At 45.0% G+C, this 27,013-nt stretch overlaps 2 protein-coding genes across 5 annotated transcripts in view; both read left to right on the top strand.

Moving 5' to 3' along the window:
* Nucleotides 1–8,470, top strand: part of WWC1 (WW and C2 domain containing 1) — a 141,516-nt gene extending 133,046 nt beyond the window's left edge. For 2 of the 4 annotated variants that reach the window (XM_075900176.1, XM_075900177.1), the window contains exons 21-23: nt 880–1,128; nt 3,892–4,016; nt 5,564–8,470. In XM_075900176.1, the coding sequence (XP_075756291.1) occupies nt 880–1,128; nt 3,892–4,016; nt 5,564–5,630 (441 nt within the window). In that variant the 3' untranslated portion in view covers nt 5,631–8,470. The remainder of the gene's footprint in view (nt 1–879; nt 1,129–3,891; nt 4,017–5,563) is intronic. The other 2 variants (XM_075900178.1, XM_006115791.2) reach the window with 1 other exon arrangement.
* A 2,760-nt stretch (nt 8,471–11,230) lies between these two features.
* LOC142818703 (uncharacterized) lies at nt 11,231–22,047 on the top strand. The gene is made up of 2 exons (XM_075900175.1): nt 11,231–11,994; nt 18,519–22,047. Exon 2 carries the CDS (start codon nt 18,519–18,521, stop codon nt 20,868–20,870), a length of 2,352 nt encoding a protein of 783 aa, XP_075756290.1. The 5' UTR covers nt 11,231–11,994; the 3' UTR covers nt 20,871–22,047.
* Nucleotides 22,048–27,013: the final 4,966 nt, after the last annotated feature.

The raw sequence follows: 27,013 nt of genomic DNA, 5'->3' as shown, positions 1-27,013 counted from the left end.
AATGATAATCCAGATTAATTTCAGCTATAAACCTCCTGTCTTCATATGCTCATAGCCTTTAAAAAAAAAAATCTCCATTCTGGTTGAAATGTTCTTAGCGGCCTATTGACAAACGTCTGTTCCCCTGAGTTGCTGGGTACTCCAACTCTGGAAAATAATTTCTCACCATTTTCCTTCCAAAGTGAACTCAAAGCTAGCCACATTTTTAGATGTGGCATATAAAATGTGCTCATGTTCACACCAAAAGAATTGGTGGGATAGCTAATTTGTTAGCAATTTAAAAATCACTTTTTAGATGCTCATTAAAACCTATCAGTGCTTAATGAAGCTTTGCCCCCCATTAGTGACCTCTTTGAGCATGTTCATCTAGGATGCGAATGGGGTTGAATTCAACTACTGTCTTTAGGAGGCCACTGAAACATTTTGCATGAGGCAGACTGTCACTGCCCGATTGAAATACTCACTCATGCACTCCTCAACGCTAATATCTGTGATATTGGGAGCAGGAGAAAATCCTGTGGTGTGAAACCCAATGCTAATATGTCATCTTGCAGCTTTTTGCAATATTTTGATGATTGAGGTGTAAGTATTAAAGTAAAATTATATTCTAAGTAATGGTGAAAGGAACATACTCCCATTATCAGCTACGTATGGAAGCCTTTGGCTTACTTCAGGTATCTCTAGTGTTCATAGAAGCTGAAGCATGGGCAAGCCTTCATGTAAAACTTTGCTAGGTTACGAAACTGCAAATTTGGGTAAGCGGCCAGTTTGAAAAAGCAGCCTTATCACAGATGTAGCCTTTCATTCCCAAAGAAGGAAGTGATCATTGCACATATTCAGACTAGACGGAAACTGTTGGATGCTTTTTATTCCAATCAGAAATCCCTTCTGTTCCAGCCTTCGGTTAAGTCCTTTGGTTCAGAGCGTCTCATCCGTACTTCGCTAGATCTGGAGCTAGACCTGCAGGCATCAAGGACCTGGCACGATCAGTTAGTGCAAGAGATCTCCATACTGAAAGAGCTGAAAGAACAGTTAGAACAAGCTCAAGGTCAAGGTGAAAAAGAGCTGCCACAATGGATGAAGGATGATGAAAGATTCCGGCTTTGGCTGCGACTGGTAGAAAAACGGGTAAGTCATTCTGATTGGACTTTTGCTTACGTGTTCAGTCAAATACATTTTCCCAAACCTCTGGAAACCAGACAGCTCAAATCTTTAGTGCAGCTATCTCCAAATTGTACCTTTGTGTTAAAAATGCATTCCTCTTTCTCTCTGGAAAGTTTGAAAATAAAACGTAGTGCTTCAAAAAGAATGGGAATTACAGATAGGTTGGGGGAAGCTTCAGAAATTGAATAACCCCGAATAGAAATAATAGCAAAATGGACCAATTTCTGGCACATTTCATAAAAAAAGGGACTGCTTTTTATAAGATAATCAAATTAATGTTAGGCTTCTGTTAGCTAAATGTTCAGCTTTTTTCTTTAGCTTAAACAGTTCCCCATGTTAGTCCCTAGAGCAGCGTGGGCAATAATTTTTGATGTGGAGGGAGCACTCCAAGATTTTGGAAAGTGGTTGAGGGCCGCACTCTTCCATGGTATTAATGGAGGAGAAGTGGGGTCTGGGATGGAGGTTGGGTGCAGAAGGGAGCTTGGGAAAAGGGATTGGGGTGCATGAGGGAGAATGGAGTCTGGAAAGGAGTTTGGGTGAAGGAGGCAGTAGTGACCTAGGACAGGGGACTGGAGTGCAGGGGCTTGGGATGTAACCGAGAGTAGGTGGGGATTATGATGGGGGCAGAAGATTGGGGTGCCAAATCTGGGAGGGAGTTTGGGTGCAAGAGGGAGGCAGAGGGTTTGGGTATGTTGATTGGGGGTGGCAGAGGCAGGCTCTGGACAGGAGACTTACCAGCCAGCAGCCAAACCAGCCTGTCTATCTGCAGAACTAAAGGCATGCAAAGCTTAAAACGTTTCCCAGCCAGCAAGCCTGCTTGCCCGGCCATGTGCCTAAGTGAATAACAGAGGTGTGGTTCTTCTTGGTTCTTCTTGGCTGCCTCTGTTATTCAAACAGTAGCTCCCATTGGCTAATGGGATTGTGCTGGAGGCTTTCTCCCCTTCCCTCCAGTTTTGAAACAGAAACAGAGTCTGGCAGCTTTGTTTCTGAGCAGCATGCAGGGCTGTGGGACAAGCAAGGGAGCCTGCTTGGGGTTCCCCGCTGCCTCCGCAGGCCAGATCCAGTGGCTTGGTGGGTCAGATCCAACTGTGGGCCGTATTTTGCCCAGACCTGCCCTAGAATGTGCATCTAGAGGCACAATGCTTTCATCTCTTTCATATGAAAAGCACACACATCCTCCCTCTTATAATTCAGCATCATAATCTTGTAAATGCTGCCACATACTCACTCACTCACAGTCTCATTGGCTCATATTACTTGTTCTGCACGAAATTCACCCAGGTGTCCAGCTTCTTCTACACCACTCAGACTTTGCAAGGGCCCCTTATATTGGAACTGATGCAGACAGGACTGATGTGCAGGGGGGCTTTTGCATCTGCTGTGCAAAGATTTTGTTTGATGGAGTTGAGCTGCTGTGGGGCCTGCTGGATGTAATTGAAGTTGATTCACCAGCTTCAAATCCCAGTCAGGGGTTGCCTGCAGGTCAGCAGCCACTTTTGTTATGCTTAAACGAAGCACACACAATCTTTTACAGGGGAAAAGGCAGTACACTGCATTTATTGAGAATACAACACTTGCATATGCTTTTCACTCTCACACACAAAACATCATGCATACACAGTCCTGCCAGATGATGTCATAGTTACCAGTCCAGAGTGTGTGTCAATCTAGTGGCCGGGGGGAGTAGGGCCTTTGTCAGTCGATCGATCCGATGCTCCTCTGGAGATGGTGGCAGACGAACCCAAAGTTCCATAGCAAAGCACCCTGCTTTTATAATCCCTTTTCTCTGTTGAAATCCATGGATTCCGCTCTGTCAGCTTGTGACCAAAATGTTATCTTGTTGATGTCAGTCGTTCCCAAACATCTTCCAAGGCTTATCCTGTAATCAGTTGTCTTTCGGGGGTGCCCGCTCCGCTTCAAGGCTCGTCAGTCTGCCACTCTTCCAGTCCTCTTGTGAGTAGGGAGTGCACATCAATGGTTATAGATGGCTTCTCTGCAGCCAGGTAGTCTCGTCTTCTGGCCTTCGCCGATGCTCGCTCACACCCCTTCTTTGGCCATCTGGTTCTAAACAATATAACTTTGCATCTTATCTCAACACATTCACACTCCTCTCACACACATGAGCAATGTTACAAGGACTTTCGAGGTTATATACATCTGCATCAGGCAAAGCAAAGAGGCGTTATAAATCAAGCAATTAAGGCTTCGGCCTTCAACATTTTTCTAATCTTATTAACACAGACACAATACCCAGAACTGTCTTTCCGCTTAGGCCCATTTACTAAATTGACTTCTAGGGCAAAGGAATAGACATTTAACTAAAGGGACTTAATTCAATACAATATTAAATGTATATTACTATATTATTGCTACATTATTAAACTACATTACTATATTGCTAAACCTAAAATACAAATATAACAAGAATAAAGCTTTCAATCCTAACTCTTTTTCAGCTAATAAACTGGAGTAGACATTGTGGAAGAGCTGCATTGTATTCACAGTGACTGGGCATATTAAAAGTGGAAAACTCCTATTAAATCTTATTCCAGCTTCTGTGGTTTATGGCCCCACATAGTTGAAGTCACAAGAATACTTTTATTTCTTTCCTCAGCATACCCATGATGGAACCTTTTTAATGTGACATGAGCTTGTTGGGCTAGGGAAGAAGCAGTTGGTATTTTCTATATTGTATGTAAGCTTTCACTTGTTTCAACACCCAATTAGGCAGAGAAACCAGAACATAATAAGTGTGAGCTGAAAGCAGATAAAATGATGAGAGCAGCTGCAAAGGATGTACACAGGCTCCGAGGACAGAGTCGCAAGGAGCCCTTGGAGGTACAATCATTCAGGTAAGAACATTTCTAAAAAGGAGAAAGCTATTGCTGCAAAAAATCCTACTTTTTTTTCTTTTGGATAACTTCACTTCTCCATGAATTCCAGTGTCCTTTACAAAAGACAGTTACTGTGCTGCTTGAAAGTCTCAGAGGAGTAGCCGTGTTAGTCTGCAACTAAAAATACTTTAAAAAACAACAATGGTCCTTTAGCACCTCAGAGACTAATAAAAATATATAAATACAGCAAAACTCCATTGGTCCAGCATCCAGTGTTCCGGCACTCCTGATGGTCCAGCACCATCAGGAACCCGGAAGTGCTGGGGCAGCCGGGCAATTGGAGCCACTCTGCACCCAGCTTCCCTGATTCAGCTGCTGCTGAAACTGACCAGCAGCTGAATCAGGGAATCCGGGGGCATAGCAGCTGGGGTGCTGCTGGGTTGGTCCCGTAGCGCCTGCGGGACCAACCCGGCAGCACCCCAGCTGCTCTTGGGGACGCCTGGGGCAGAGCAGCTGGGGTGCTGCCAGGTTGGTCCCGCAGCGCTGAGGGGCGGCGCTATGGGACCAACCCGGCATCACCCCAGCTGCTCTGCCCCAGGCACCCCTATTCAGCCGCTGCTGAAACTGACCAGCGGCTGACTCCGGGAAGCCCGGGGCAGAGCAGCTCTGCCCTGAGCTTCCCGGAGTCAGACGCTGATCAGTTTCAGCAGCAGCTGACTCGGGGACGCCTGGGGCAGAGCAGCCGGGGTGCTGCTGGGTTGGTCCCCAAGAGCAGCTGGGGTGATGCCGGGTTGGTCTCGCAGTGCCAGCAGCACCCCAGCTGCTCTGCCACAGGCATCCCCGATTCAGCTAAAACTGACCAGCAGCAGCTACATCGGGGATGCCTGGGGCAGAGCTGGACTATTGGAAGGGAGGGTTATGAGGGGTCTGGGGTGGCATCCCCCTCACCCAACCCCAGACCCGTCATATCCCCCCTTTCTGATAGCCCGGCATATTTGATAATCTGGCACCCCCTGGGTCCTAAAGGTGCCGGATTATCAGAAGTTTACTGTGGTATCATGAGCTTTTGCGGGCACAACCCACTTCTTCAGATGACAAATGTGCTGCATGAGTTAAAGAGATTTGTATTATCTTATTCAAAAGTAAAATCTTGCACCTGTTTAAATCAACAGAATTCACATTGATTTTAATAAGAACAGGATTGGGCCTTAATATTTTCCTTATTAGGGAAAAGCAAGGTACTGCTGAATTGGTCTGTCCTTTTGTTTAATGAATAAAACCCCTACTACTGTCTTATTATAATACACTTACCCAGACTTAAAATGGTTCGGGAGTTGCAAAGTAATTTTTTTTTTTTTGGTAAGAAGTACAGTTTTGAGAGCTTTACTGTAACTATTTAAAATGCCTGTCTCTGAATGTAAATAAAAGGAGCGTATTTTGTGTGGTGAAGCATGGGCTTTTATTTGTGTGTATTAGTTGCCTGGGCAGTCTTTCTTCTCTTAGAATGACTAAATCTCTGGTAGATTCTTTATTGTATTAACAACTGATGGTGGTCTTCTTTTTAGAGAGAAGATGGCATTTTTCACACGACCGAGGATAAACATTCCAACTCTCTCTGCAGATGATGTTTAATCACCATAAAGTATTTGTTTACCCCAGCCACTCCATAAATACAGTTTGGTTTTTCTGAAGTTATTTATGTGGTATTATGAAGGTACCAAGTCATTGTACAGTAGAGCTTTTGTCAGTTTTTTAATGTCTAAAGACTTTTTTAGTTTTGTTCTATCATTAGAAAAACCAGCATTAAAGTGACAAGAATGTATAGTTTGTATATTTAGGAATGTATTTTTGGGAAAGAATTTTAAATAAGAACAAATGCAGCCTGAAGTGCTGTTCTTAAATAATATTCTGTTTAGACTTATTTTGTACAGCTCTACCTTTTAGAGGTTTTACTGCAATAAAATAAATCTGAAGGAACCTCATTGCTATGTTCTATGGCTATAACACATCAAACTCTTCCTAGTTAACATTTTGTACAATACAGAGAATGCAGGGAACCATTTTTGGATTATAAAGTGCTGTGAACAAATACTCTGAGCTGTGAAGTGTGTGCATTTCCTGGTAGGTCATACAAATGGGTGTGGAGTTAAAATACTTGCACTTTTTGATATTTGTATTTTCAGTGCACATTTATAATGGATCTGTTTAACAAGTTCCAAAAGCTCATTGAAACCCCCATTGTGGGAGGAGGGCTGTAGAGAAAGTAAGTCCATTTTAGTTCTTTTAATAAAGTGAACTTTCTGGACAAACTTTCCTTTTTCTCTCCTTTCTCTCTCTCTCATTTTTTTTAATACAAATATTCTCATTAAGTGAGGAACAGCTAACTCATTCCTTTTTTAATCACTAACTTGGGATATTTAAACTCTATTTTCAGAGTATCTTTTAGCAAGATCTTTTAGCAAGATCAGTTCTGTGGGACTTAAGCCCCAAAGTCATTCAGGTGCTTTTAAAGATGTTTGTCCTTACCTATAAAGAAGAGAAGTCCCAACAGTTGCTTAAGGAGTATGCTGTTACTTATTTTTCTACCACTTAAAATAATAAAAATGCAGTAAAAGCAACTAATATATGTGCAAACACGTGTGAAAGCTAGGGATGTTAGATAGTGTGTAATTGAATCATTGTGTAATCGCATGAAATCTTAGCGGATACACCACTAAGATTTCATGCAATTACACGACTATTCAATAGTCCCCATGGGCGAGGTAGGGGCAGGTGGCACTGCGGAGATGATGCTGGCAAGAACCAGCTTTTAATTCGGCTCCCCCCAGCACTGGTCCCTTCCTGCCTCCCTTCCGCTGCCTCTGTAGGAGGCAGCAAGAGGTGGGAGTAGCAGGCAGGTCCATAGAGCTGATACATACAGGCAGCAGTGTGGGGGTGGGGCAGATGGATCCAGTGCTTATGAGGAGCCGGCTTTTAAGCCAGCTCCTGCTCCCCCCTCCCTTGCTGCCTCTGTGGCGTGGGGGAGGAAATGTGTGTAGTCGACAAGGTTAACCAATAAGCCTAAGCTTATCCGTTAATCATATAGCCGACTACACGCTGACATCTCTAGTGAAGGCACCAGTGTTAACCATCCCATCTAGCACATCCAAACTGATTTGCATGATATATGTGATAGCTTCTGTCACTAATTCATCTCTGTGCACAGTTTACTCTTTAATTCACATGCGTTTCTGAGCCCAGCTTTTAGGTGGTGGTGTTCAATCCACGTACGGGTGTTTAATAAGAGCTGAACTGCTCAGTCTATACTATGCTGAAATGGCAAGTTTGGATCCAGGGTATCAAAAGAGATTGTAATGCGGCTACCCCTTTGATTCTTTTCATAGTATTAGAGATGCTATTTATTTTCTTGCACTCCCATAGATGGAAATCCTTCTCACAAAGTTTAATTATATGCATTCCTTTTGGTGGCTGAACAAGTGCCTCACAGAACAGAGCACTAATGATTTTATGTAGCCTATCATCTGATGCAAAAAAGACTTCAATGAGTAAACTCTGTGAAGGCTGAGGGCACAACTTGCCCATATTGATGAAGGGCCACAGTTAGTCCCATGTGAGAAGGTGTAACTTGGCTGAAGTCACAAGCATTCCGGTGCTGAATTTGATCCAGTATTGTACTGCCAATAATCTAATTCAAATGTTTAGCAGTACAAGTTGCTCTGTTTTGTAGGAGTGGGAAAATCCCACCAATCATTTTAGGATCTAATCAAACTGCCACTACATTCAATAGAATTTTTCCATTAATTTTAATGGGAGTTAGGCCCATAGCCAGGTCAATACAATGCATTTCTCTTCTCAGACTTGCAATTGGCTGTTTGTAAAAGATTATTTTATGTCCAATAATGGATTTCCAGTCAATAAAAATAAACTATGAAACTTGATGTATTGCTGCTAAAATCAAAATGCTCTTAACATCTTATAATTTTGTAGTAAATGACCTAGGATTGAGTACTTGAATTATGCTGCTTTAAAAATATTTACAATCTTGCCACATTCTACAAAATGTATGAAAGAGAGATGACTACTTTATCGAGAATTACTGTAACGAATAGCTAAGTTTTATCAAACAACTAGTTGCTTTGTAATATAGTATTGGATAATTGAACTTGAAAATGCTGATTTGAATGGGTTTTATTGTGCTAATTTTTATTTACTGAAAAACTTCTAACCTTTGCACACCACCTATGGTGCAGTGGAACTGGGGAGAGAATGCAATTAAGTTCAGAATAAAGACTAAGTTACATTAATCTCTGCCCATTAAAACTGACAAATACTTTTAAAATGCAGGTTTCCTGATGTATATACTATTTTTCTATGTGTGAAACATTTTAATAAGCAACAACTATACATTTTTTCCTATGTATATTGTAATGGTTTTGTCAGAATTAATGGTAATTAAAAACACTACAAAATTATATAGTTGGTCTAAACACTCGTATATTTGGGGTAGGAATAGAAGATTTTTCAGAACTAACTTTAAGTAGTCATGAACCTGCACTAAGTCTTTAAAAACAAATTACTCAAAAAATTGTACTTAACTGTAATGTAAAGCAGGTGATCAATTTTCATGTGGACACTTAATATAGAAATCATCTGTTAGAAGAAGCAACAACGGTGGCTGAGGATGTCTGGGCATAGTTCCCGATAGACTTTTGGACACAGGGTTTTAATACTTTCTATGCCAAACACTCGGTGGAATCTATACATCCCATTGCAGTGGGGTAAAAGAGGTGAGGAATCTTTTGAAGAAAAATGACAGGTGGACCTGCTCATTGGGGATTGAACCTGGAAAATAGCTTGCTCATAGATCTCTGACCATTTTATTTACCTTTCACAGTATGCCAGATGCATTCCAAACCTCACAAGTGCTTAGTTTTACAGTCTTATTCATAAACAGCTTCACCCTGTAGCTTTCATTTAAAACCCAAAGCCTCAGGAGTTCATTATTACAGTGTTGAGAACTATAGAAAAATCTTAAATCTAGATTAGATATGTTAGTTCAGGGGTGGGGAACCTGCCTGGATCTGTCCTTGAGGCTCAGAGCTCCCTGCCTGCGTTGGTGTTCCTGTGCCCTGCTGCCCCACTGTGAGGCTGGAGAACACAAAATCTACTAGCCTGGTCCCCCATAGGCTGTGGTGTGCAAGGAATGTGGGAAGTTAGGGGCATCATTGCGGTGGGGTTTTTTGTTTTGCTTCTCATTTGTGTGAGCCCCCTACCCGCCTACCAATTTTTCTATGGGCCATGAGCCCCCAACCTGAAAAAGGTTCCCACCCCTGTATTAGAGTGAACAAATAAAGCACCCGGTACAGCATAATTCATAAAAGTCTCTTGACAGGAGAGATCATAAAAGACTTTCTCACTGCTTGATAAGTGAGTTATATGTAGAATCCATGGAGAAACATCTCGGCTGTGTCTACACTGGGCCACTTATTCCGGAAAATCAGCCGCTTTTCCGGAATAAGCTGCGAGCTGTCTACACTGGCCCTTGAATTTCCGGAAAAGCAATGACGTTGAACTGTACAAAATCAGCCGCTTTTCCGGAAAAGCTACGCTGCTCCCGCTCGGGCATAAGTCCTTATTCCGGAACACTGTTCCGGAAAAGGGCCAGTGTAGACAGCCCAGTAGTCTTTTCCGGAAAAAAGCCCCGATCGCGGAAATGACGATCGGGGCTCTTTTCCAGAAAAGCGCGTCTACATTGGCCACGTACGCTTTTCCGGAAAAGCATCCTGCCAATGTAGACGCTCTTTTTCCGGAAATACTTATAACGAAAACTATTCTGTTTTAAGCATTTCCGGATAACCTTAAAGATGGCTGAGTTGTAATCACATCTTTTAGAATCAGCTGGCATGGAAGTAACATGCTTGAAGAAACTTAGGCCTAGTTTACACTGCAAAGGTAAGTCAATGTAAATTGTGCATGTGTCTACACTCAAGTTTGTCCTGAGCTAACGTAAGAGTCCCATTGCGGCAACACAGTAAAATCACCTTCCCGAACAGCATTGAGCCATTATCTATTGAGGCTGATGCAGTGCAAGAAGAGATGCTGCCTGACCTGTGTTGAACCTGATCATCTTCCAGCAGCTGTTCCACAATGCCCCATTCCTTGCGCCAATCACTGCTCTTGTCAAAAGTGTAAACTCCAGTGCCCAGGGATTACAGAGACCAGAAATCAAACCCCCACTTAGTCCTCTGTGTTTTGAAATGCCTTTGCCTGACTGCCCACCTTGCCAATATTTTAGGAGCTTGACCTAGCTGTGTACAGCTGCCCACCATAACATGCCTGCTCCATGCAGTATACATGCTCCTGCCTGGAACAGACAGTAGGCATTAGATCTCCTGGGCCTTTGGGGAGAATAGGTGGTGTGACCACCTGAATATTCCTCTGTGCCCCAGTAGGGGGTATGTCCCACAGTTTGGGGATCACTAATTTAGTCAGTCCCACAGATATAAAGTGGATACCTGTGGATTTGCAGGGCTCGACATGTGAGTCCAAAGGGGAAAAGACTTGGATATGAGAGAGAGAGAGAGAGAGAGAGAGAGTGCGCACACGCGCATATTTCCTTACTGTTTCAATTAAAAGATAAGAGCCTAGCATACTTGTTAAATATGGGTATTGATTTCTCATTGTTTTACTTGTATGAGAATATAGGCACAGTACACAGAGATCCAGTTGGCATCTACTTTTTTCATTCTGCTGTTGTTAGGCTGGGGGAGTAGATGGGAGGGTTTCAGAGAGCATCTTGTTTCTGTACATAGAAATGTCTCTTGTATCCTCAATGCACTTTCAGAGATAATACTCAACCCTCTCCCAAAGGGATGACTGCTTTATTTCTTTCTTGGGGGTAGAACACTATTCCACATCACGCCCTGGTAAGGTGGCCAGCACCAATACAGCGAAGAGGTTAGTGGGCTATGAGGCGAGTGGCAGGGAGTCTTCCCACAAGGCCTCATGGTGTCAACAGCAGCGGTGCTCTCTATACCTTTCCCACCCATAGCAATGAGATGTCAGTTAAAACACCACTGCCTCTAGCCATGGCATGATGACTACAATGGCACTGTGCAACCAAAAGTCATCAGGGCTGGAGAGTGGTGCTGGGTAGAAGTGCTTCAATGCTGAAGCATCGATAATTCTCTTTGTAGGTGACTATGGGAATAAACGAGGGGAGCTTTGTGTTACCAGGGAAAGTTATTTAAAACTATGGTGTTCAAGATGGAGCCTCCTTAGCTTCCATCTTGTTTCCCTTCCTCTCCCTGGGTTACCCTTTTCCCGCCAAAACCTAGGTGCACACAGTCACCTGCTCGGTGCACCCCATACTATTGTGTGCACTCGGCCCAAAACTGTGCACTAGGCACTAAAATGAGCTGCACACCGCTCATTAACTGTGCACCCCTCCCTACTGGAGTGCTGCACCCGGCACCATTTGCTGCACACCACCCTTACCACCCGTTTCCCGCCTTGAAGGGCTTATAAGCCCTGACCAAAGAAGAGTTCGGGTTCGCCATTGTCCGTCTGTATTGTAGCCTGTCAGTCACTGTCTGCTGTCCCAAGTCCTGTCAGTGTCTGTTCGTCTCCCGTGGTGATCCATTTTAGTTTGTGGGTTCTGGTAAAAGGATTTGTTCGAGTGTGGGAGAGAGAGAGCCTCGCGAGTGTGGGAACGCCCCACTCAAGGATTATTGGCTTCTGCCCCGTGGACTTGAACTCAGATACTATCGTCCTTGCCCGCTGGATTGGACTGTAAGCCGAAGGGCTACCAAGCGCCGACCCCAGAGGGAATCTACCAGACTCACTGGAGGCAAAGATCCACCTGCAGGAGGGCGGTTCAACAGGACTACCTTTCCCTGTCAGCGAAGGACTCCCTGCTGTCCTCCCCTAAGGCTTTACATTAGCCAAAGGGTAGAAGGTCGCAGGCATCAATCGCCATCTGCCTCTGATTCGTGAAGTATATTCCCCTTTGTTGTATCCGGGGCTTATCTATCTTCTTTTCTTCTGGGATAGGGTGGGTTTACACGGTTGTTGTTGGTGTATGTTCTACTGTTCAAAATATATGGTTTGGCCCTAAACATTGGTCTAGCCTGATTTGTGGTTACCCAATCCAACGGTGATCAGATACGTAACACCAGGCCGAATCTGGCTTCTGGGAGGGGGACACCCGGCTTTAGGCCGTGGGCTTAGTCATTGCCAATAGCTTTAGCTCCCACAATAATTGCTTACCTCAGTTCCCCAGGTAACAGTTTGGCGACCGCGGCAGGACCTGGTGAGGGTTGCTTCATCCCTTGTCAGGCCCTGAGCACACTCACACTTGTATGGGTGGTGCTTAAACATACAACAACAACAACTGTATTGCTGTGCTCGTGGCGGGTTCCGTCTTCGGGGACCCTATCCATTATCCCTGATCGTGATTTCAAGGTGGTCCTGGGGTTACAGCTGAAGGGGACGCCCCTCTGGGACCCAGGCCGCCCGACAGTGACAGGTTCCCGGTCCTGTCAGCTGAGAAGGGCAAAGCCCTGACCCTGGGAGCAGTCGCTTGAGAAGGCGGAAGGCCTACTCTGGGTAGTGCGCTCGGGCGCCGCAGCCGTTTTTTTTAAAAAAAAAAAAAAAAAAACCCTTTCTGCCGCTTGGCGCAGGCAGGAAAGCGGCGCTCCTTATTTGTGTGCGGTTTCATGTTTTTCGGTTTCCTTTTGTAGTGGGACACTGTCTGGCAGGCTTTGGCTCCAAGCCTAGTCATAACCCAGTGACTCAGATTCTTTTTAGTGCGGGCTGGGTAAGCAGCCCAATTAGCAAGATGACAGCAAACCGGCTGTTTGACATCGATGGCTGGCGGCCCGCGCACAATAAAAGCTCTTTGGAGTTTGCTGTCAATTCTTTTGGGAAAGGAGCTAACCCCTGGGTGAAAGATTCTTTCAGGGGGGAGGATTCTCTCGATAAGTTTGGCAGTTTGTGGGAAAAATACGTGGAGGCTAAGCCCCACCCAAAACGGAAACATCAAAAAAGGGCCTTGATGTATGGATTGGCTATGACTAGCCGAGAGCTAGCCTCTCAAATGAGATCAATGAGATCAATGTATGATGAGGCAATGCACCACTTGAGTGTGGTTGAGGGAAAGCTAGAACGGAAGGAGCTTGAGGTTGAGTCCAAGGACTCCCTTATTCAAACTTTGAATGCTAAGATGTCTGTTCTAGAAAATAAATTAGTTGACTCATGTGTAAAAGAGGAAAAGGCAAAGGTGTTGATAGTTGAACAAACTAAACAGCTTGATGACACCCAAGCCGCTGTGAGGCAACTCATGAAAGAAGCTAGCAGCGTGCGAGCTAAAGGGGATCACACTCAGTGTAATGAAACCATTTGTAAGCTGCAGCAGCAGCTGGGCATGGCGAAAGGAGTAGTGGCGGCTATTCAGCCCCAATACCGAGAGGTAGACTGGTTGGGGGAAGGTGAAGTACAATCCAGTCTTCCCTCTGCTCCCCCTCCATCGTATCCAGGAGGGGAGGAAAAATCGGAGTGCATGGCCCCTATAACTACCACCCGGGTACAATATCCTGGTCAACCTTACCCGGTGATAAAACAAGAACAGAGGGCCCTGACGCCAGAACAGGCTCGGGCTCTAGGTAAAAATATGGGACCATGCAATAAAGAGAAGGTATTGGACTGGGTTGCCCGAATATGTGCCACCCCTAATTTGAGCTCAGAAGATATAGTGATTCTGTTAAAAGAATGTATGCCAGTGGAGGATTATTTAGCACTTCCCTGTTCTGTGATCACTGACCCTAACCCGGACAGGAAAGTGCTGTTTACAGCTGTGTGTAAAGTGTTCTTCCCTCAAGAAGATCTGGTAGGGAAGGCATACTCAGATCAACAAAGAGAGGGAGAAAAACCTGAGCTGTATATAATTAGGAAAAAAACCTTATCTTGGTTAGCTGGGCTTGGAGATCAGAGGGCTGATAGACTAGAGTGTGACAACCCCCAGTTTAAAAAAATGTGTTATCAAGGCTTACTCCCAAATTTGAAATTGGCCCTAGGAGCTTTCGATTATCAGAATGCTCCTCTTCCTATGTTTGAGGAAAAATTAAGGGAAGTTTTTGAACTGCAGCAGATGGCAGCTGCTGGATCTAAACAGCACACCAAAAGAATATCAGCCTTGAATGAGGAAAACCAGGCTGGAGAAAAACCTTCTAAAAGAGAAAACCAGCCATCAAAAGAGCAAAAAGCCCCAAAGTCTAGCTTTCCTCCTCGGGTATTGTGGGGAAAGAAAGAAAACATTTCTGCTACCCGAAAAGTTCTTGCCCAGAGGCTGTCAAAATATCTGCCCTGGGACAAGATAAAATCCATGAATACAGACTCTATCTTTAGCGAGCTAGTCCAGTGGGAAGGAAAAGCAGCTGCTGCAGCCGAGACTCCATTTTGTGAGGAGAGGTCAAGATGTACGGCACCACCGTCTTGTTACGGTCCTTTGGAGCCTGATGGGCGTCGCCATTTTGAAGACCGTGGGAACCAGGGTCGCCATTTTGAAGACCGTGGGAACCAGGGTCGCCATTTTGAAGACCGTGGGAACCAGGGTCGCCATTTTGAAGACCGTGGGAACCAGGGTCGCCATTTTGAAGACCGTGAGAACCACGACCCCCAATGAGGATGCCGAGCTTCCCTGCCCCTGAAGATGCAATGGATTACTTCACTATCATTTGATTTATATGGACGACCAATAGTAAATGTTATGTATAAAGGGAAGTTCGGAATCATTGAACAGCAAGCATTGGTGGATACAGGGGCTTCTACCAGCTTGATCTGCACTAAACAATCACCTATAATCAGGAATACAAATATTGATCATATAAGAACTTTACAATCTTATAATGGCAAAACCTCTATTGTACCCTTCATTAAGGATGTTCATTGTCAACTAGGATCCTTACAGATTACAACCACTATTGGTCTGCAAGAACTGGATAATGTGGGTATCCTTGGCATGGATTTAATTAAAAACTATGGATTAGTCATAGATCTACCTAACCGGTGCCTATATAAGACCAGTGAAGAAGATGAAGTAGGAACCATCATATTACCCTCTCACCGGATAGGATCTGTAAAAGCATGTCAGGATATAGCGATGCCCACCTGGGAATCAGATGTGCAGGAGATAGTGGAGCGACATTTAAGGGTATTTGCACAACATAAGCTCAGCTGCGGGAAAATACAACAGATAGTTAGTGTAACTGGACCAGACCCACGCCCAATTAGACAATACAAATTTCCAGTAGAAGCACAGAAAGGAATAGACGACACCATACAAGCTCTATTGACACAAGGGATAATTGTCAAGTGTGAGAGCCCGTGTAATTCCCCAATATGGCCGGTCAGAAAGGCTGATGGGAAATCCTGGCGGCTCACTGTAGACTATCGGGAGTTAAACAAAGTAACTCCTAAAATGACCCCGGTAGTTGCAAAATACCCCGAAATAATTGCTCAAATTGCTAATGGTGCACGGTGGTTTTCAGTAATTGATATATCCAATGCATTTTTCTCAATACCTCTCCATCCTGATTCATGGTACAAATTCGCTTTTACCTATTTACACCAACAATTCACGTTCACTCGAGTACCACAAGGGTTCCATAATGCCCCTACAATTTGCCATCGAGCGGTCACAAATCTATGGAAAAACTGTAAATATGCCAAACATATTTTAAGCTATGTAGACGATATTTTGATAGCGACAGTAGATCGAGAGGAGCACTTGAAAGTTTTAGAAGAAGTATTGGACACCTTGGGAAAAGCTGGATTTTTGATCAACTCCTCCAAGGCCCAGTTAGTTAAGACCAGCGTCACATACTTAGGAGTGGAGTTAGGCAAAGATGGTAGGAAACCCGACCAGGAGCGTATTAAAATGATTGCCAGCCTTCCTGCGCCAACAGACGTTCACACCTTAAGGATGTTTTTAGGCCTTTTGGGTTTCAGTAGGGATTTCATTGAGAACTTCGGGCTGAAAGCAAAACCACTTTATAAGCTATTAAAGAAATCCCAACCTTGGCAGTGGGGCACTGTTCAACAAGAAGCATTCATGCAGTTGAAACAATCTTTGATGCAAGCTCCAGCACTCGCCTATCCTGACCCCAATAAAGAGTTTCACCTACAGTTGTCCACAGGGAAAGAAGCCATTGGGGCCATATTGATGCAAGAAAAAGGAACATCGACCAAACCAGTTGCATATGGGTCCCGGACCTTATCTGAAGTAGAACAACAATATACCGCTTGTGAAAAAGAAGTGTTGGCTTTAGTATGGGCCATACAACATTGGGAATACCTCGTCGGGATGGCTCCTATCGTGTTGAAAACTTGCCACACTCCAGTACGGTACATTATATCTGGAAGAGCCAATAATGGGCGTGTGAGTCATCCGCGCATAGCCCAATGGACACTAGCCCTTATGAGTCATCCCATTAGAGTGGAACCATCTAAAACGCAAAACATCGCCCCTGCTCTACTTTGTCGACCAGTAGACCCTACTGTGCTTGAAGACCATGAATGTCCAATGCCTGAGTATCGAGCCCCAGAAGAAGTCTCCCCTTTCTCATTAATGGAAAAGTATGAGGCAATCAAAGAGCATACCCCAGAAGGAATGTGGGTAGTAGATGGTAGTTGCTTACGAACTAATGGGAAGTTATCAGCGGGAGCAGCTGCATTACACGTAAAGACCAATAAAGAAGTACTGCGATCCATTGACGTCACCTCTGCTCAAGCTGCAGAAATTGTAGCAATAATTTTAGCTCTCGAGAACAGTGATCCTAACACCGACATGACCATCTGTACCGATTCTGAATGGGTGCTTAGAGCTCTGATTGATTGGATGATAGTGTGGAGAGAAAGAGGAATGAACACCACTAATAACAAGCCAGTAGCGCACGCAGTTCTGCTTAACCATGCGTGGAATTTAGCCAGACAACGATCCGGAAAGACATACTTATTTAAGGTGAAAGCACACCGAAAGAACCAAGCAGAAATCTCAGAGATCAATAATATAGTAGATCAATTGGCTAAGAAGGCAGCCGCCTTACCGTGGAAGCAAACGTGGAAAGTGCCAACACTTCCAGAAATTAATTCCATAGAGCCTAAAGAAGATCAGGGGACCATGGATTTAATAAAGTTGCAGACCTTAGATCGAGAAATTGGGACCCTGATGAAACAAGGAAAATATAAGAACTATAACATCTTCAAACATGCATGTGGAGTAATAATGGCGCGGAAGCAACATGAAGATACCCTTGACTTAGAGAAAGAGGTTCCAGTGGTAGTCATGCCTACAGCTCTTCGCCAAGAATTAATATCTCTATCCCATGCCCAAGGACATTTTGGGGTAGAAAAGACTTTAGATCGATTGTCGGCCGTAGCTTGGTGGCCACAAATCCAACTAGACGTGGAGCATTTTATTCAAAATTGTCTCCGATGTGCGCAGAATAACCCAAAAGGTAATAATGGTGGTAAGCCAATACGCCATCAGCCCATAAATGGCCCATGGCACCGGTTACAAATAGATTTTATCGGGCCACTCCCAAAAACTGCAAGAGGAAACTCATACTGTCTTGTTATAGTAGACCCTTTTACTAAATGGGTCGAGGCAATACCCACCAAGAACTGTACAGCAAAAACAACAGCTCGGGTCTTACTCAATGAGGTATTCGCACGGTTTGGATTGCCATCAGAAATAGATAGCGACCAGGGGACCCATTTTACCGGAGAAGTAACCCAGCATCTATGTGCTGCTTTAGGAATACGGCAACGACTACATATTCCAGGACATCCCCAATCATCTGGCTTAGTAGAAAGGTCGAATAGAACGATAAAAACAGCTCTACGTAAGATTATCGACTCTTCAGGTAAAAGATGGGATGAACATCTTCCCTTAATTCTAATGGCAATACGATCCACGGTGAGTGCTAATGGATATTCGCCACACGAGGCACTCCTGGGAAGACCGATGAAAACGCCAGAGTTATGGTGGGTCCAAGGAGGGGTGCCTCCAGATGAATTCCGACCACGAATGCTGACAGACCAGTATATACGCCAGCTGTTGGAGACAATCTCTTCCATACAAAAAACAGTAGCCATAACTCTAAAGAAGAATATGCAAAAAGTAGACAAAAGATTAGCAGAACATCTTCAAATTAAGGAATGGGAGATAGGAGATCAAGTTTTATACCGTTACGTGAGTGAAAAACAACATCCTTTGAGTCCCCGATGGATGGGACCATGTTTTATCATAAACAAGGCTGGACCTACGGTTTATCAACTAGAAGTAAGCCTAAGGAAACGAAAGTATAAAAAGTGGTTCCATAGCTCACAATTAAAACAGTGGAAAATCAAAGATGTTAATCCTCAAGTGTCAATATCTCCAGAAGGGAACCAGGTGCCAAAAAATCCCCCATAATTTCGAAGACCAAGATTAACTATGCTTCTTTCTCTGTCTTTTCACAGATGGGAGAGCTACTGTTCAAGATTCTACTGTTACTTCGAGTCCAGATAGGACAAGGACTGCTATATAGAGAAAATGAATATTGGAGGTGCACTGCAATAGACACGCCGTTGCGTTATTGGAACATCCCGAAGACTTCTGATATAGTTACCACCAAGCAGAGAGTAGTAAATTTAGTTCATTTTAAAGCACAAGATCTCATTCTGTATGCTTACACCGCAAACGATAAGTGCTATTTTAACATAATTGATGAACGAACAGGTCAAAAGGAATTAGTGTTTGCTGCTAAAAAAGAAGCCAAAAAGGTGGTGTTGCGAACAAAGAACTGGTTCGATATGGGCCTAGGCCCTCACGGCGGGTGTGATTGGGGAATAGATATCGAACAAGTAGGATGCCAGACGAAAAGACCAGTGCGTTGCATCATTAATTGCCAACGGTTGATCACCAAATGGGACAACACCAAATGTGTTTTTATGGACATACTGAGTCCCACAGTGATTAAACCTGGACGCATGAATATTACCGTTCAAGTAGTACACATGGCCAATGAAGTAGAAAGTGTTCCAATTATCATATTCGATCCTGCTGGGCATAAATATGACCAGAGAATCCCGTGTGGGTTATATGGGCAGTCAGCTCAATCCAGTACTCATCATGAATCTCCATATTGTAGATGGGAAAAGAGAAGACATATGATTGGTCATGGATGTAATGGGTACGTGGAAATGGAGGCAAAAGCTGGTACATGGACTATTCGAGGCCCATATGAAGTTGAGTATAAGCTAAATATCACCATAGCCCATCCTCCGGTAATCACCAGTGTGGGCCCGTACGTCATCAAAAAAGATGTCATCAGAACTGTTATGGTAGAACCCAGATACTCATTGAAAGTTGTCACCGTACCACTGCATGTTTCAACAATTAAATTAGACCCTGCATGTCAAGAGTATGTAATACCCTTGCTGAATGGATGGAATAGATGGTTGCACATCGTGGAGCAAGATGATGTCACACCTCGAAGACCAAAGCGAGATCTAGCCGCAAAGTTGATGGGAGGAGTCGGAGCAAGTTTAAGTGCAATGAACACCGTAAGCCAAATTCGTATGGCCCAGAAACTAGCTGGTATGTCTAATAATTTCGCAACGTTAACGCATCCCATCCAAGAAGCATTGCTAGCCCTAAACTATTTGCAGATAGACATCACGAAGCTACTGCCCCTATGGCTTACCCTGCAAGAACAAGATAACCTTGCGCTTTTACATGCTATAGGATTTCTCCAAGCTAATTTATCTACTGCTTTAGCATGTATCCAAGCACAAACTTTGTTAATCGATATCGCCAAAGATATAATCCGAGACAGCCTTGCAGGGAAAGTTCCGGTGGAAGTTATCAAGTTGTTAAAGCCTCAGCTGAGTAGTTTTGAACAAGAAAATCCAGAGTGGTGGACAATTATCGATGCCTCTTATGATTTAAAAGAAGAATATCTGCAATTAGCCATCCTTACTCTACTGAATGCCCAGAAAGAGCATATACATCCTATTATTCCCATTGGATTGTTTGTGAATCGTTCCTTGATGCTACCGCTACAAGATAGAATGTGGGCCCATATAAATAACCATACTGTTAAGACTGTAAATTTACAAGCCTGTGTAGAACAAATGAGTCTAGGCTATACTTGTACTACCGGCCTATGGGAGGAAAATCATATTTGCCTTAATTCGGACCAAGGGGAATGTCATTACGATCTTCATCCTTCTGATTCCAATAATTCCCACTCTGTAGTAGTACAAGTTGCAGAAGGATGTATATGCATCCGCAGTTTGTGTCCAGTTTTTACGGTTAACACCTTCTATAAGGTAAAGAATTTAAAAGAAAACAATATATGTTTGTGTAGGGTTTTCCATCTGCAAGGATGTGATATAAAGGTATATCTACATCAAACAACACAAGAACAACACACTATTGATATGCAAATTCTTAAGAAAATAGAACCTATCCATATAGGCCCAAACCTAAACGCTATGACCTCTCTGTTTCACCATGTTGACCTGATAAGTTTAGTAAAAGAGATTACTGCCTTAGGTAATAAAACCGGAATCGTTGTACAACATGCAGCTGATAAAATCTGTAAAATAAGTAAAAAGGTACAAACTGAAGCAGAAACACATCATTGGTGGGATATAGTAATGTCATTTGATGATCTTACCTCCATATTCAGTCACCCCTTAACTATCAGCTATATGTTGCAAATTTGTACATTACTGTATTTAGTTATATTAACAATGTATGTATGTCATAAACCAAAGCTGAAATATAAAGATACTTTTGTGTTAAAAAGAGATGAAGAAATGTAAAAGGTTTCATTGTTAACATTGTTGCGTTGTATATGTAACTAAGTTAAGAACACATGTTGTGATGGCAGTGCAACATAAATTCCAAGTATTTGTCATTTAGTTACCGCCATCAAGGAGGGGAACTGTTACCAGGGAAAGTTATTTAAAACTATGGTGTTCAAGATGGAGCCTCCTTAGCTTCCATCTTGTTTCCCTTCCTCTCCCTGGGTTACCCTTTTCCCGCCAAAACCTAGGTGCACACAGTCACCTGCTCGGTGCACCCCATACTATTGTGTGCACTCGGCCCAAAACTGTGCACTAGGCACTAAAATGAGCTGCACACCGCTCATTAACTGTGCACCCCTCCCTACTGGAGTGCTGCACCCGGCACCATTTGCTGCACACCACCCTTACCACCCGTTTCCCGCCTTGAAGGGCTTATAAGCCCTGACCAAAGAAGAGTTCGGGTTCGCCATTGTCCGTCTGTATTGTAGCCTGTCAGTCACTGTCTGCTGTCCCAAGTCCTGTCAGTGTCTGTTCGTCTCCCGTGGTGATCCATTTTAGTTTGTGGGTTCTGGTAAAAGGATTTGTTCGAGTGTGGGAGAGAGAGAGCCTCGCGAGTGTGGGAACGCCCCACTCAAGGATTATTGGCTTCTGCCCCGTGGACTTGAACTCAGATACTATCGTCCTTGCCCGCTGGATTGGACTGTAAGCCGAAGGGCTACCAAGCGCCGACCCCAGAGGGAATCTACCAGACTCACTGGAGGCAAAGATCCACCTGCAGGAGGGCGGTTCAACAGGACTACCTTTCCCTGTCAGCGAAGGACTCCCTGCTGTCCTCCCCTAAGGCTTTACATTAGCCAAAGGGTAGAAGGTCGCAGGCATCAATCGCCATCTGCCTCTGATTCGTGAAGTATATTCCCCTTTGTTGTATCCGGGGCTTATCTATCTTCTTTTCTTCTGGGATAGGGTGGGTTTACACGGTTGTTGTTGGTGTATGTTCTACTGTTCAAAATATATGGTTTGGCCCTAAACATTGGTCTAGCCTGATTTGTGGTTACCCAATCCAACGGTGATCAGATACGTAACACCAGGCCGAATCTGGCTTCTGGGAGGGGGACACCCGGCTTTAGGCCGTGGGCTTAGTCATTGCCAATAGCTTTAGCTCCCACAATAATTGCTTACCTCAGTTCCCCAGGTAACATTTGAAACTTATCTTTCCTTTCAACTGTGACTTCAAATTCAATGATCCATATGTGTCTGACAGAAGCTTCTACTGTGATGGTCTTGAAAAGAATGTCCCTTCCACACCTGCAGAATGCTTGGCCCTGATGAGGAAAAAGTAGAGGATGAGGAAGGACATGTTCAGTGAGCTCTTGCAAGCCAGTGCTTCATCATCTGTGATCAAAGGGCGTGGAGGGCCAATAGGGCAGGCAGAAGAGAGGCCAGAATCCCAGGAAATGGAGGAGATGTACAAAGTCTTCTCAGGTAGCAAATCCAAATGCTGCTGGCCCTGGCTGACCAATAGGTCCTGATCTTCCAGACTCCCAAGCAGTTTCCTTTAATTCTTCCCACACACTTTTGTGCACTTATGTTGAGATGTGAAACATAGGGAATGAGCCTAGGCTTATCAGGTAGTCAACTACTGGCATTCCCTCCCTCCTTGCTGTCTCTGTATCAGAGCAGCAAGGGGGAAGAAAGTAGGAGTCTGTGTTGGAGAGCCTGCTTCAAAGCCAGTTACCCCCAGCACCATCTCTAGGGTTGCCAGATGGTTTCAACAAAAACATTGGACACACTTGACATTACATCACAATCTACATTACATCTTATTTAGAAAATACCAGCCATTTATATTTTTTCAATTTTTCCTAAACATAAGAACGGCCATACTGGGTCAGACCAAAGGTCCATCTAGCCCAGTATCCTGTCTGCCAACAGTGGCCAGCACCAGGTGCCCCAGAGAGGGTGGACAATGATCAAGAGATTTGTCTCCTGCCATCCCTCTCCAGCCTCTGACAAACAGAGGCCAAGGACACCATTTTATCCCCTGGCTAATAGCCTTTTATGGACCTAACCTCTATGAAATTATCTAGCTTCTCTTTAAACTCTATGACGGTATTCTACACTACAAAGTTAATTCGAACTAACGGACGTTAGTTCGAATTAACTTTGATAGGCGCTACACTAGCGCTCCGCTAGTTCGAATTTAATTCGAACTAGCGGAGCGCTTAGTTCGAACTAGGTAAACGTCATTCTACGAGTACTAAGCCTAGTTCGAACTTACTAGTTCGAATTAACGGGTGTGTAGCCCCTTAATTCGAACTAGTGGGAGGCTAGCCCTCCCCAGCTTTCCCTGGTGGCCACTCTGGCCAACACCAGGGAAACTCTATTGCCCCCCTCCCGGCCCCGGACCCCTTAAAGGGGCACGGGCTGGCTACAGTGCCTGTGCCAGATGCAAGCCTGCCAGCACCCAGCTAGCAGACCCTGCACCTGGCACGGCTCAAGCCAGCCACCCAATGCCCCCCAGCCCAACCCCTCTTCCCGGGACCAGGCTGGCGGCTCCCGGGAGCTTGCCCGGGACCGCAAGAGGCGGGCACCCGCCTGGTTTAGTGTGGACATCGTGGACCTCGTCCACGACCTCCGCACTAGGCACAGGAAAGCGGCCGTCTAGGGGAGGAGAGCTGCCAGCCTGGCCACCCAGGAGCAGGTGTGCATGAAAATCAAGGTGGTCCACTGAGACCCCCGACCCTGAGCCCTGAGCTTACAATGGCCGTACTGGGTCAGACCAAAGGTCCATCTAGTCCAGTAGCCTGTCTGCCGACAGCGGCCAACCCTAGGGACTCTGGAGGGGATGGACCGAAGACAGTGACCAAGCCATTTGTCTCGTGCCATCCCTCTCCAGCCTTCCACAAACTTTGGACAGGGACACCGCTCCTACCCCCTGGCTAATACCACTCCATGGACCCAGCCTCCATGACTTGATCTCACTTCTCTTTAAACTCTGTTCTAGTTCTAGCCTTCACAGCCTCCTGCAGCAAGGAGTTCCACAGGTTGACTCTTTACTTTGTGAAGAACAACTTTCTGTTACGAGTTTGAAGCCTGTTACCCATTCCTTTCCTTTGGTGTCCTCTAGTCCTTCTATTATGGGAACTAATGAAGAACTTTTCTTGATGCACCCTCTCCACCCCACTCATGCTTTTATAGACCTCTATCCTATCCCCCCTCAGTCTCCTCTTTTCTAAACTGAAAAGTCCCAGTCTCTTTAGCCTCTCTTTATATGGGACCTGTTCCAAACCTCTGATCATTGTAGTTGCCCTCCCCTCTCCCACCCTCTCTCTTCCCCTCTCCCACCTCCTTTTCCCAGTCTCCCCGAGTTTTGTTCAATAAAGAGAGATTCTATTTTTGACCACACGTTTTCTTTATTTTGTACATCAGGAAGGGGGGGCTAGGGAAGGAGGTGAGGGAGGAATGGGGTACGAGCCACCGATGGGGAGGACTGGGCTGGCTCTGCGGGCTTCTGGGGTGGAAGCTCTCCTGCAGCCCCCCAATTTCCCCCTTTCCCCAGATGGCAGCCTGCGGCAAGTGCAGCCGGTCTGATGGCCGAGTGCTGTGATGTGCCCAGTGTGGGCACTCAGGGCACTCCAAGCCAGGACTGCTTTGCAAGCGGGGCACCCCTGAGAACTCTGTCTGTCTGGGGTGGGGGTCCGGTCCCTTTAAGCACAGCCCTTGGCTAGCCTGAGACAGCAGCTCCACGCTCTAAGTCCTCATCTGATGCCCTGCTGGCACTGCTTCCGGCTACCCTTAACCCCGGTTCAGGGTCCACTTAATGTGGACATGCTAGTTCGAATTAGCAAAACACTAATTCGAACTAGTTTTTAGTTCTAGATGCGTTAGTTCGAATTAGCTTAGTTTGAATTAACTAATTCGAACTAAGTTAGTTCGAATTAGTGCTGTAGTGTAGACATACCCTTATAGTCCTATCCTTCACTGCCTCCTCGGGCAAGGAGTTCCACAGGTTGACTATACGCTGTGTGAAGAAGAACTTTCTTTTATTAGTTTTAAACCTGCTCCCCATTAATTTCATTTGGTGTCCTCTAGTTCTTCTATTTAGGGAACTAATAAATAACTTTTCTTTATCGGCCCTCTCCAGACCACTCATGATTTTATATACCTCTATCATATCCCCCTCAGTCTCCTTTTTTCTAAACTGAAAAGTCTCAGTCGCTTTAACCTCTCCTTATATGGGACCTGTTCCAAACCCCTAATCATTTTAGTTGCCCTTTTCTGAACCCTTTCCAAGGCCAAAATATCTTTTTGAGGTGAGGAGACCACCTCTGTACACAGTATTCAAGATGTGGGCGTACCATAGTTTTATACAGGGGCAGTAAGATATTCTGGGTCTTATTTTCTATCCCTTTCCTAATAATTCCTAACATCCTATTTGCCTTTTTGACCACTGCTGCACACTGCGTGGAAGTTCTCAGAGAACTGTTCACGATAACTCCAAGATCTCTTTCCTGATTTGTCGTAGCCAAATTAGCCCCCATCATACTGTACGTATAGTTGGGGTTATTTTTCCCGATGTGCATTACTTTACACTTATCCACATTAAATTTCATTTGCCATTTTGTTGCCCAATCACTCAGTTTAGTGAGATCTTCTTGGGAGTCCCTCACAGTCTGCTTGTCTTGGCTAGTCTAAACAGTTTGGTATCATCTGCAAACTTTACTACCTCACTGCTTACCCCTTTCTCCAGATCATTTATGAATAAGTTGAAAAAGATTGGTCCCAGGACTGACCCTTGGGGGACACCACTAGTTACCCCTCTCCAATCTGAAAATTTACCATTTATTCCTACTCTTTGTTTCCTGTCTTTTAACCAGGAAACAAAACAGAAAACTCAAATAGTGGACTATCCAGTTCAAAACCGGACACCTGGCAACCCTAACCATCTCTGTGATGCTGCCTGCTCCCTCTTGCTACCTCTCTCAGAAGAAGCAGGGGGGGGGGGAGGGGAGGAGGAGAAGGGAGAGTGGACAGGAGCTGCTACTGCAAAGCAACCCATGTCTGCACGGGGGTAACAACTCCCCACTACAACCCCCCCCAGACAGGGGCCACAGCCAGTTGGGCAGATAGCCTAGCTCAGTCCCGGCTTACACTGGCTGAGGGACCAAATCCCACTGCAGCTGAATTTAAAAGGCATAGGAACTGGGGGACAGCGTACCCGGCTTCTCCTGCCTTTTAAATTGCAGAGGAGCAGTGGGGTTTGGTCCCGTACCCACCATGTGCTGGGAATGACCCAGCTGCCTGTTGACTACTCCAGTAGTCAATACATGATTAAATATCTGCTTAATATCCCTAGTGTGATATTTCCATATTCGTACATGTAAGTGTGGGAAGGGGGTGAGGGCTAGGGCAGAAAGTGGGGTGGGGGAAAGGCCTCCTGGGTGTATGAGCTGTAAGGAGAGACCAGGACTGACTGGCTTTGGGCGCAGGCTCCCCTGTGGCTAAAGTGGGGAACAAAGACTCCCAGTGCGCTCTCTCCAGGAACTGCAGGGCCAGGGATGCACTACTGCTGGTAACGAGCAAAGCTGCTTGGAAAAACTAGAATTCTTGTAATATCAAGAATCCTTATTCTCCAGCTACAGCCTCACTGACCCCAATTCCCCCATGCCCTGTAAATTCTTGTTCTGTGGCAGCACCCCCTTGCCTCGCTCCCTCAGTTTATCTCCCTTGTATCAGTTCAGGTGCTGCCCGGTGCCTGAGAGCCCTGCGCGCTCAGGTGTGAGTCAGGGCTGCGCCAAGGAAGGAGGGTGGGATGGGCACTGCCCTCGCAGCAGCTGAGGGGACAGGCTAGTGCGGGTATTTGTCAGTGACAAAGCAGCCAGAGGCTGGGTCTAGACTGGCCAGTTTTACTGGAAAATCAGCCACTTTACTGGAAAAACTTGCCAGCTGTCTACACTGGCCACTTGAATTTCCGCAAAAGCACTGACGATCTCATGTAAGATTCGTGGGTCTGGCCCATGAAAGCTCATCATCTAATAAACCATCTTGTTAGTCTTGAAAGTGCTACATTGTCCTGCATTGTGTTTCAGCTACCCCAGACTAACACGGCTACATTTCTATCACTATTCCTCATGTAAGATTGTCAGTGTTCTTGCGGA

The sequence above is a fragment of the Pelodiscus sinensis genome, chromosome 17 (assembly GCF_049634645.1).
Source record: "Pelodiscus sinensis isolate JC-2024 chromosome 17, ASM4963464v1, whole genome shotgun sequence".
In the NCBI taxonomy this organism is placed as follows: Eukaryota; Metazoa; Chordata; order Testudines; family Trionychidae; genus Pelodiscus; species Pelodiscus sinensis.
This window is presented reverse-complemented; position numbering and strand designations above follow the sequence as displayed.

What these genes read in the sequence shown, in the direction of transcription:
- LOC142818703 (XM_075900175.1), top strand. Translation starts at nt 18,519, where the DNA reads ATGGGAGAGCTACTGTTCAAGATTCTACTGTTACTTCGAGTCCAGATA.